Raw genomic sequence first — 12,206 nt, forward strand, 5'->3', positions numbered from 1 at the left:
TGAGACAATCATATATACTGACCCTAACCTAGTGACGATTGGGGAGAAATTTAATGACAAATATTCCAGACTGTTGTTCCAGCCAGTGAATTTGAAAATTGTGCATGTGGCAGGCTGACTAAACGTGATTGCTGATGCATTGTCGAGACTTGAATGAGAAACTGAGGCGTTTGGTGGCAGGAATAAATGGACTAAAACAGAATGGAGTAGTGCATGTTTCCATGATTATTGTCAATGTAATGTATATGCGTAACGTAATGCACAAACAGTTTAAGATTAAGGGGTTTTAAAATGAAGCCATCTTTAGATATTGATGGTTAATTTTGTTTAAAGGGGGAGGTGTGATGCTGCTGCTCTTTTAACAAGGTTATGTTGTCCTTGGTCATTTTTCGGGATGTTATAAAGTCACAGGCTCCAAAATGTCTAGGTTTCAATGGGTTTTAGGGCCAATTTGATTACAGCTAACAGATACTGCCTCAGATAAAATGCTTTTAAGTTTTAAAAAACACTTGTACAATGAAAGGTGAGTGACCAGTTCTCCAGCTCAGCTTTTCTCTGGTTTGGTTTGGCTATTCACTGAAAGCAGTCAGACAGTTGTGAAGCTGCTGGACCCAAGAGAAACAGGTCCATGTTGACCCTCCCTCCCTCTGACTTTTCTCCTGTAAGACGCTGTGTTTGATTTTACCTTTTGTACCAAGAAGTGTGTATGGGGATTGTTGCAAGTATTGGGAACAGCATCATTAAGTTGGGATAGTCTGTCGGGTTTTCAGATAGGCTAAATTATTCTGTTCTCTTTTATTTGTGTTTCAGTCGGTAATCTTGTAAATAACTTCTGTTTTGTTTGAAACTAACTGGTTTGACCAGCTGCATCTCTCCTGGAATATCCACTTTACACCTGCTTAAGGCAACGAGTAAAGTTAGGGTCTGGCCTACTTTCTTGAAATGTTTTAAGAAGGTCTGGCCTGGTCCAAAACACCCCTCTGACCTTAAACCTATGCCCTCTAGTTTTGGACTCCCCTACCTTGGGGAAAAGGCCTTGACTATTCATCCTATCCATGTCCCTCATGATTTTATAAGGTCACCCCTCAGCCTTTAACGCTCCAGGGAAAATAGCCCCAGCCTATTCAGTCTCTCGTTTTCGCTATCTCCATTTCATCAGATTGTCTATCCAGCAGTAAATGAGCAGCAATCTTCCCCAATTAAATACCAGGAAGACTGAAGCCTCTTCAAACTGTTCCACAAGCTCCACTCATTAACTGTGTAAAGGGTCCGAAAGCTTGGAACAGTTAATGCTGAGGAGTGGATTAAACCTTACCCAGATGATGATATCATATTGACATGGGCGTGGGAGCAGTTTTCTCTCTCTGAGGTCTCTCTCTCGTAGTTTCAGTGACAATGTGCATGAACCAGACCCTTGTTTCTTTCATGAAATAACCTACATATTGTTTAAGATGAGAACATCTTCTCATTAGACTAACAAATGGTTTTCCTCATCCACACTGGACCAACCAGGTTCTAAAGATTGCAGCAGTAAATCCGCCATCTTACGCCAGGACAAGCAGTGGTGAGAATTCATCTTCCAACAGAACAACTGCCTCCAGGCAATTCACAGAGGTTCAGCCAGACTGTTCACTACCTTGATGCCACTTCAGACGAGGACGGCAGTTTCCAACATCCCAAGCTTCCCATCACCAAGACTGCCTGCATTTCATCACCTGATTCAACCTGTGCCTCAGCTCACTTGATGCTGAAACCTTCAGCATTCACTACTCAAATAATCCCTTGGCTAAACTCCAAACCGTTCATATTTCAAACTTCACTGCCTACCTCTCAACTTACACTGAGTCTCGTTTACCCATTACTGATCACCCCAACATACCCCCAAGAGCTACCTTATATAGGTTCCGGTTTAGCAATGCCTCAATATTAATTTTTGTGCCATCCTTCAACTCTGGTCTCTTTAGTAACCTGATTCACGCCACCACTGGTGGCCGTTTCTACAATTGTCAAGGTCTTAATCTGGGAATTCTCTGCATAAACCTCTTTGCCTTTTCTCTGCTTTAAGTTGCTCCTTAAAAGCTACCACTCCATCCCAGCTTTTGGTCAATTAATCTCAATTATTTTTCTTCATGTAATTTACTGTCGAATAACATGCAAATGAGCACATTAGGGCTTATCTCTTCAGAAAGAAATCTCCACACACATTGTTATTTTCTCAGGTTGATTTTGGAGGCCACACCACCATCTAGTGGTGAAAGTGAATATAGCATGTGCAAGGACTCAAATGGAGTGTGCCATATAGACCTATATCACCAAGAATTTTAGATATAGATATGGATGTGACTGAGTTTATCAATCTCTTAGTAACTCCTTTAAAAAAAATTAGCAAACTTAGTGTCACACTACATTTCTAACTTCGTTCTTCAATCAGGCATTCTGAAATGAAACATTGCTGCAGTGTTCCATTCCAGGATTAAAAGACCCTTAAAACTTTACACAATTTTTTTATTGGGCAGAGTAAAATAAAAACACAGAAGAAATGTAATCTCCCTGCTCATGAAGGAGCACAGTACTCGACTCCAATTGTATGTGAGTCTTTTGCCAGAGAATGCGAGGGAGAACAAATCAGAAAACAAACAAGAAAAAAGATGGAAGTATACAGTGATGCCTGACCATTTAGATTTGAAAGAGATAATGCAGGCCTGACCAATCAATCACACATTGGGCACATTTCATACCAGGATATTCCTTCAGAGATTTTAGAGCTCACTGTTATTTACAGTCTGACACCATTGCTACGGACCACAATGGATCCACACCATCACCCTCTTAGTTCATGTATGATCTAAATCCCTAGGTGGGGATCATTTCACATGAGAGCAAGACAGGGAAGGATTCATTGTGGACTGCCTAAGATAGGCCCAGGCAGCAGAGCAAGATCCAGGAACTGGGAGCAGATCCTTGGTATCTCCTTTTAACCCAAGCACGGGAGTCAAGAAAAATAAACAAAGAAATTAGAAGCATTTTAAATTTAAAAAGCACCAATTGCACTCAAAGCTGGTATTTCTCAAGAACATGCTCTCAGAATGGGGACATTTCGGATAAGGCCTTCATTTATGGTCCTTCCTAGTTTCATAGAGTTGGATCAAAATGGAGTTTGTCTCCTCATGAGGGAGGTTAGGAGCTAATGTTATTGACATGTGACCGCAGTCACAATTGGGTCATGAAGGGAAAAATCAGATTTCTCTCCCTGAGGAGGGATGAGTGAATCTGTTGGATATTTACAATTACTATATCCTTGTGGTCACTTTTGTTGATATTACATTTTAATTTCTAGAAATTTATTTTAAAAGTCTGAACTCAAATTCTCCAACTGCCAGAACTGGATCTGATGATTTGCTCCACCTGAGCTACTGCATTCTACTTTCTTACCTACTGCATTCTTTTTCTCCTTACATGATTCTTGTCCTTCAAGTAGAAGTTGTGGTCTGCAAGCATAATTTCAGCATATTAATGAGAAACCTAACTTCAATCAAACAAAAAGCATCCAATTATTTTCAAACTAAAAGCATCAAGGGAAGAAAAATCTCCACAAAAAGCCTGCGATGAGGCGGCTGATTTCAAAGTTACAACCATGCTGAACCAATGTCCCACTGTTGATAGGGTTTTACAGCATTTCCTGTCAGGAGTGCCTGATGGGAAGGATGCCATTACTATGAACTGTTAGAGTTTAATCATTCCATTCAGAATCGTGGACCCCAAATAAGGGAGGTGTTCGTTAGTTTTCCCACAAGTAGAAACTTGGAGGAATGTTCTTGAACGATACCAAAAGTATAGGTGTCACAAGCTAATCTATAACCTCGTCAACTGGAAAGAGAAGATGGAGGCAATGAGGAGGGAGTAGGGGTGGATAATTTTATATTGCCAATGGATAGAGAGGAGATCTTCTCCTCCAGGTAAGAGACGACAAGGGGACATGATTTTTGAATTCGTGACTGGGTTCTTTCTTTTTGGGAATTCCTAATTTAGCAAAATGATGGAAAGCGGTCAGCTTTTATTTTTGTCATGATTGATTCCTTGGCTAAGTAGGCATTTAGTTGCTTCCAAGTGACTTTCAAATGGCATATATTCCTGAAGTAACATTCACATGCACAATCCTTTCTACTTGACACCCTGCAGCATACCCTAAATTCAACATCTTCTAACCTTTTACCAGTTTTCTCTTTGAAAGCAGCTGCTGGTATAGTAGAACAGACTCATCCACCAGGGACGAGGGAGGGCATGAGAAGTTCTTCAAATGGTGAGAATTGATTTTTTGTTTCACATGCACTGTCCTAATGAAGGTGTGGGGCTGGGAGCATTCTTTCTATCTCAAGGCTTGCTCCAGCATCATCAAGCAGTTACTCATTCACCGCGTTTCTGACAATTCTTACTTTTTGATGATAAACTGAATGCCCTCGCTCGCTTCTAAAATCTTCTGGAGTTTCGAAATTCCAAAGCAATTGGGTCTCCTGAATGGGATACCATCTGGCAAACCGTCCACAAGCAATTCCTCAGGATGGGACTGGAATTTCAAATAGGGGATCTTCACTGGATCAGAAAGCCCCATTGCTTCACCTGAAACAGAAATGGCAGTGGTAACACCTTTAAAGGCTGAATGAGGGCGGCATTGTGGCTCAGTGGTTAGCACTGCTGCCTCACAGCACCAGGGACACAGATTCGATTCCAGCCATGGGTGACTGCCTGTGTGGAGTTTGCATATTCTCCCCGTGTCTGCGTGGGTTTCCTCAAGTGCTCCAGTTTCCTCCCACAGTCCAAAGATGTGCAGGTTAGGTGGATTGGTCACGCTAAACTGCCCATTGTGTTCAGGGATGTTTTGGTTAGGTGCATTAATCAGGGGTAAATGTAGGGAAATAGGTCTTGGTGGGTTAGTCGTCGGAGGGTCAGTGTTGAGTTGTTGGGCTAAATGGCCTGTTTCCACACTGTAGGGATTCTATAATTCTTTATTGTGAGGAGAAGAAAGAACTCCAACAGTGCAGTCACTTCCAAGTTAAGTTTAACAATCAAGGCCTCAAGCCTCTAGTGTAGTTCTACCTGGTAAATGATATGCAATATTAACAATGCCTTCTAACTCACCGTACTTTCTGTCGAAAAGGATTTCAACCTGCTTCCTCAGTTGCGTTATCTTTTCATTCCATTCTTCTGAAGGAAAGTACAGTATCAGAAAAGTCATATAATAGCTGGGACATCAGTCAGAAAGCAAGATTAGTATCAAGGTAATTTAGTGACAGTTAGACATCAAGATCATAAAACACAGGAGCTATTCAGCCTATCAAGTCTTCTCCACCATTCAATGAGATCATGGCGGATTTGATAATCCTCAACTCCACTTTCCCGCCTTTTCCCCATAACCGTCGATTCCCTCACTGATTAAAAATCTATCTCAGCCTTGAATATGCTTGATGACCGAGACTCAACAGCCCCCGTGAAAAAGAATGCCACAGATTTTCAACATCCTCTGACAGAAGAAATTCCCCCTCACCATTTCTTGTAAAGGCTGCCCCTTATTCTGAGATTATGCTCTCTGGTCTTGGACTCCCCAAAAGGGGAAACAATCTTGCTGCACCCACCCTGTCAAGTCCCTAAGAACCTTTAGTTTCAACAAGGGTGTCTCATCTTCTAAACTCTAATGTGTATAAGCCCAACTGACTCAACATCTTATAGAATATAGAATAGAAAAATACAGCGCAGTACAGGCCCTTTGGCCCTCGATGTTGCACCGATCCAAGCCCACCTAACCTACACTAGCCCACTATCCTCCATATACCTATCCAATGCCCGTTTAAATGCCCATAAAGAGGGAGAGTCCACCACTGCTACTGGTAGGGCATTCCATGAACTCACGACTCGCTGAGTAAAGAATCTACCCCTAACATCTGTCCTATACCAACCACCCCTTAATTTAAAGCTATGCCTCCTCGTAATAGCTGACTCCATACGTGGAAAAAGGTTCTCATGGTCAACCCTATCTAACCCCCTAATCATCTTGTACACCTCTATCAAGTCACCCCTAAACCTTCTTTTCTCCAATGAGAACAGCCCCAAGTGCCTCAGCCTTTCCTCATACGATCTTCCTACCATACCAGGCAACATCCTGGTAAACCTCCTCTGCACCCGTTCCAGTGCCTCCACATCCTTCCTATAGTATGGCGACCAAAACTGCACACAATACTCCAGATGCAGCCGCACCAGAGTCTTATACAACTGCAACATGACCTCAGGACTCCGGAACTCAATTCCTCTACCAATAAAAGCCAGTACACCATATACCTTCTTCACCGCACTATTTACCTGGGTGGCAACTTTCAGAGACCTGTGTACATGGACACCAAGATCCCTCTGCTCATCCACACTACCAAGTAGCCTACCATTAGCCCACTACCCCATCTTCTTGTTACTCTTACCAAAGCGAATCACTTCATATTTACCTACATTGAATTCCATTTGCCACCTTTCTGCCCAGCTCTGCAGCTTATCTATATCCCGCTGTAACCTGCCACATCCTTCCTCACTGTCAACAACTCCACCGACTTTTGTATCATCCGCAAACTTGCTCACCCAACCTTCTAGCCCCTCCTCCAGGTCATTTATAAAAACGACAAACAGTATAAAAATGACAAACAGAATTTCCTTCCATATCCACGATCAACAGAGTGAACCTTCCCTGGGCTGCCTCCCTTATTTTGGTAAGGGAACTAAAATTGTCCACAGTATTCCAGCCAGTGCCTTGGATAGTTCAAGCAAACCTTCCCTATTTTTATTCATTCCCTTTCAAAGGCCAACATTCCATTGCCTTCCCTATTATCTGTTGAAATTGATGGTAGCTTTTTGTGAACTTATGTTGTGGCATAAATTCTGCAATCTTTCTCCACTTAAATAATATTCAGTTCCTCTATTCTTTTTGCCAAAGTGCATAACCTCACATCCTTCCACATTATTTTCCTGCCCACTTAACCTTTCTATTTGCCTCTGTGTCATTCTTAACACTTGCCATGCACAATACCAGACACCTTTGTGTTTTATTACCCCTTCATGGCTGGGTGTTCGATGACTCTCTCACTGTAGGGCCATGCTATTTCACAATACTATTTGCTGTCACTGGAAAAGTGGTGCTGGAAGAGCACAGCAGTTCAGGCAGCATCCAAGGAGCTTTGAAATCGATGTTTCAGGCAAAAGCCCTTCATCAGGTTCCTGGTTTCCAGCATCTGCAGTCATTGTTTTTACCTATTTGCTGTCACTCTCCACATTAAACAGAGGAAGAGGACAGGGCCTGTTCAGTCCAGTGTGGTAGAGAGCAGCCACCTTTCCAGTCTAATTACAGAAGTCTTTTGTAGTTAACAAGGTCTAGTTTATTGCAATTGCAGCAGTTCATTACAGGTTACAAATATGATTGCCTAGTTTACAGAGACCTGATATTAGGTCTCACTCTTTCGAGATTTATATGGATTGGAGCACAGAACTATCACATCAAGTGATGTTTATGGCACCCCACAGCATTAACCCTTTCACTAACTACTAAGTCACATCTCTCAGTATCTTTGAACAGATAATTAATGCAAAACCTGAGGTAACAGCCTCAGTCAACTGGTAACACTCACATCAGAGTTAGAAGTTTGAGAGTTCATGACCAACTGCAGATCGGAACTCAAAAATTAAAACAGAAAACCGAGGGAGTGCTGCCCTGTCAGCGGTGTCACCTTTACAGAGAAGCACAACAATCTGTCTCACCTCTTGGGCGGACATAAACACCTCGCAGCAAAAGAAAAGAGAATGCTTCCTACTATCAAGGTGAAGATCTCTCTCAACCAACAGAGATGAACTGTTCATTCTCTGTGCTCTTTCTCTGTGGGATCTTGCTGTGGTTGCAGCTGCTGTGAGATTGGGACACCTTGAAACCACAAGCAGCATTACAGAAAGACACATTCTTCTTTCTTTCAACAGGTTCTTCTCCTCCTTTTGTTTTTGGGTTGCTCTCTGTGCTAAGTTCCGATACCATAATCACAAGATCATTCTCCAGGGGACTTCCTACCAGCAGCATCTTATCAGCCTCAAATGGCGGTTAAGAGTCACAAATTACTGACCTTTCACCAGTACATGTTGATCTTCATGATTAGAAGCATTGTCCTGTGCAGCATCTGAGGTCAGAAACGGGAAACAGGTCAGGGCTGCAGTTAGTCACAGATATTTTGCAGGACATTTTCAGTGATCCAGAGACAGAAAACTTTCTCTGACTGAACAATTTGAAGTATGTTTGGGCTTATCTCCATGCCAATCATTAGCTTCCAGGGCTATCCCCATGGTGCTGAGAGTTAAAATGTGGCTCGTACAAAGCAGCACGACAAAATTGGAGTCACTGCGTTCAGCTTTCATAAGCTAGTCATTAAATAGAGAAACTCACACTCAGGACTCAGCTTTCATAAGGCCAGTTGGCTTCAGTTGTAACAAAACAGAAGTACAGGATGATTTGTAATTAAAGGCAAGGGGTACGACCAAAAGGTTTCACAAATAACATGACCAACAGGGTGGTAAATCATGAAGAGAATAGCTGTAAATTGCAGAAAGACAATCAACAGACTGGTCAGCTGGGCAGAGCAGTGGCAAAGCAGAATTAAACGTGTGAGGCAGAGAAGATTTACTCAGATGTTACCTGTACAGGAAGGTTGAGTTATAAGGAGAGGTTGCATAAGCTGGGACTTGGTTTCTTTGAGTGTAGGAGACTGAGGAGTGATCTTATAGAGATTCCTAAAATCATGAGAGCCATAGGTAAAATAGATAGCTGATACTTTCTCCCCACGGTAGGGGATTCTAAAACTAGACAGCATAGGTTTAAGATGAGAGGGGATTTACACAAAAGAGTCCAGAGGAGTATTTTTTTTCACACAGAGGGTGTGAGTGTCTGAAACAATCTCCCAGAGGTAGTGGTGGAAGTGAGTGTAATTTTGTCATTTAGACAGGTACATGGATAGACTAGGTATGGAGGGATATGGACCAAACACAGGCAAATGGGACTAGTTTAAACTGTATGGGAAAGTTGGGCCGAAGGGCCTGTTTCCATGCTGTAGACCTCTGCGATTAAATCCATGGGGAGAGCTAACAAGGGATTTCACTATGAACAGACCTTGGAAAATACTGAAGATCGAAAAGATCCTGGTGTGCATATTCACAGATCGCACAAGGTAGCAGGACAGGTAGATAACTTGGTTAAGAAGGCATACGGTATACGTAGACTTTATTAGTTGAGGCACAGAATACAAGTGCAGGGAGGTTATGGTGGAACTTTCTAAGATGCAATCAGGCCACAACTGGAGTGCAGTTCTGGTCACTACATGATAGAAAGGACCTGACTGCACAGGAGGGAGCTTTATGGGGATGGTGATGGAGTTGAAGGATTGGAGCTGGGAGGGTAGATTGGAATAGGCAGGAGTTGCTTTCCCAAGAGCAGTGAAGGTTGAGAAGGGACCTGATAGAGGCATATAAGATTATAAGGGGCAGAGATAGGGGGGATAGAAAGGCGCCTTTCCATTAGTAGAGGGGTCAGTAACCAAGATTTAAAGTAAGAAGGTGAAAGGGAGAGTGGAGGAGCAATGTATTTTCACCAAGAGGGTGGGTGGAGTCTGGAACACACTGTCTGAAAGAGCGGTCAAGCCAGAAACCTTTGTAACATTCTAAGCAGTATTTAAATAGTCACATATTTTCATAATGTCCAGGAATAGGGACCAAAAGCTGAAAAATGGAATTAATGTAGCCAGATTTTGTTGACCAGCATTGACACAGTGGGCTGAATGGCCTCCTTCTGTGCTACAAACATCTATGTAACTCAAGTCCACAGCACATACACGTGCTGAGACAGCTTGGCAGTGGTTAGGGGTAGATCTCAAACTAAATCAGACGGTCTGTGCCAGCTGGAACTGTTTCCAAAAGGCCCATCTGCCAGGTTCATCCACCAACAGAGCAGCCCAACAGTGAACTATTGGGAAGGAGTTGGGGCCGGTACAGCAGAAGTATAATCTTTATTTTTGAAAAATTCGATGTATAGTCAGCTGTGGCTCAAATGGCAGCAAATGTACCTCTTAATCAACAGTTTGAGAGTTCAAATCCTGCTCCAGAGTTGAAACACAAAAATCAAGGCTGAAACTCCAGTGCCATACTCGCAGAGTGCTGCACAGTTGGAGTTGCTATCTTTCTGATGAAATGTTAAACCGAGTCCTCGGTTTATGTAAAAGATGCAAGAGATCCGAAGACATTACTCTGTGGTTTTGGTCAATATTTTACCCTCAGTCATCATCTCTTCACAGACTATGTAGACCTTATAGCCTCATTGTTTCATTGAGGAAGTTTGCTGAGCATCTACTGATGGCCATGTTTCCTAGAATAGAGCTACACTTCACAAAAAATGTACTTCATTGGCTTTAAGGCACTTGGAGATGGCTGGTGGTCAGGAAAAGTGGTATCTGAAAGCAAGTCTCTTTTTGAATCTATTGCCACTAAGTTACAAGGAGAGGTCAGGCACCTGACGGCGATTCCAGCAATATGCTAGGTTCCTCAGAGGGGGACTTAGCCGACAGGTTTTCACTGATGTCTTCCGAGGTCGTATGTGGATCTGTCAGGAGAAGCAGAAGAACAGGTTACTCAGTGAGAGTGAACGGGCTGGGAGAGTGGATGATCTGCAGCTTTGTGTAATCCCACTCTCTCACTTTTTCTCACACACACACACATATATTTGGTAAAATAAACAGCAAAGAAAAATGACCAATCCCTCATGTCCACTCATGAGTGTTTCACTCAGGGCTGCCACTTTAATAGCACAGCAGCATTATTTATTATTTATTCACACACTGCTTGACCAATTCACTGCAGCATTCGCTCCCGTCCATCAGGCTGCAGTAAGTACCATACTTCACTGCTCCTCACTGTCAGCGCCTGGCTTTTAACAAAAGTAGGGCATTAATCAGCAGCAATCTCCATCAGGTGACAATTGCAATCCTCTGTAAATGTTCCTACCTGCTGTCTAATGTCACCTTTACCAATTAAAAAAATGCAAAATGTGGAGGAATGCTCTGAACATACAAAATGATACAGAAAATATCTGGTATGTATGGTTTTTAAAATATGCATAGATAAGTAACATGACTGCAAAGTGCAACAAGAACAAGGACACAAATCTGGCTGACTCAGCTCTTGCATCTGGTTCATCTTGTCCCTGAACTCGAACAACAAATAGAGAAGCAGGATGACAGTTTGGTGTCAGTACTTCCTCATAGACATCCTTGACTGCTACAGGATGCTATTTTACAGAAGCAACATGTATCTTTGACATCAACGATTTGTCTTTAACCTTTATTTACTCCTCTGCTGCTCAGTCATAATCTTGCAGAGAAAATACATTCTATTCACACCTCTCTGGCAGAAACAGAGATCCACATTTTAGGAAGCATTTTCAGAATTCACTGCACCATTGGAGACCATTCTGCCTATCATATCAGTGCTAGTCCTCTGAAAGATGTATTAGATTAGATTCCCTACAGTATGGAAACAGGCCCTTCGGTCCAACCAGTTCACACCAACGCTCCGAAGAGTAACCCACCCAAAACCATTTCCCTCTGACTAATGCACCTAATACTATGGGCAATTTAGCAAGTCCTATTCACCTGACCTGCACAGCTTTGGATTGTGGGAGGAAACTGGAACAAACCCACACAGAGCCGGGGAGAATGTGCAAACTTCACACAGCCAATCGCCCGAGGCTGGAATCGAACGTGGGACCGTGGTATTGTGAGGCAGCAGTGCTAACCACTAAGCCACCGTGTTCCGCTTAGTATTCTGCTCCTGCCTTTCCCTCAATACCAATACTAGTTTGAAAAAGATTTATCCATTTCCTTTTCAATGGCTATTCGACATTTTGTTTCCATCATGGTTTCTGGTCAACTGATCCACACCCTAAAACCTGCACACCACGAAAAATAAATTCATTCATCTTTAATTAATGTCCTGATTTGTTGTTCAGTGGAAGTACTTATTGCTGATTTAACTCATCGAGAGCATCCATAACATTGATCACTTCCACCAGAAGGGAATGAGTTCCATTCTAATTTTGTTTAAACCTCTCATTATTGCTCCATTGCAGTAAGGAACTCTGCATCCTCTCC

The 12,206-nt window shown here is 42.6% G+C and overlaps 1 protein-coding gene across 11 annotated transcripts in view; it reads right to left on the reverse strand.

Annotated features, from left to right (window-relative positions):
* Nucleotides 1–12,206, reverse strand: part of gtf2ird1 (GTF2I repeat domain containing 1) — a 209,625-nt gene that overhangs the window by 66,854 nt on the left and 130,565 nt on the right. For 10 of the 11 annotated variants that reach the window (XR_011963290.1, XM_072589410.1, XM_072589413.1 and 7 more), the window contains 5 exons: nt 10,571–10,660; nt 8,142–8,195; nt 5,137–5,202; nt 4,434–4,617; nt 3,433–3,488 (listed from right to left, as the gene is read on the reverse strand). Coding sequence is in view for 10 of the 11 variants with exons in the window: in XM_072589410.1 (XP_072445511.1) it covers nt 3,433–3,488; nt 4,434–4,617; nt 5,137–5,202; nt 8,142–8,195; nt 10,571–10,660 (450 nt within the window). In the remaining variant the exon portion in view is untranslated. The remainder of the gene's footprint in view (nt 1–3,432; nt 3,489–4,433; nt 4,618–5,136; nt 5,203–8,141; nt 8,196–10,570; nt 10,661–12,206) is intronic. The other variant, XM_072589409.1, reaches the window with a different exon arrangement.

This window comes from Chiloscyllium punctatum, chromosome 19 (genome assembly GCF_047496795.1).
Source record: "Chiloscyllium punctatum isolate Juve2018m chromosome 19, sChiPun1.3, whole genome shotgun sequence".
Taxonomy (NCBI): Eukaryota; Metazoa; Chordata; class Chondrichthyes; order Orectolobiformes; family Hemiscylliidae; genus Chiloscyllium; species Chiloscyllium punctatum.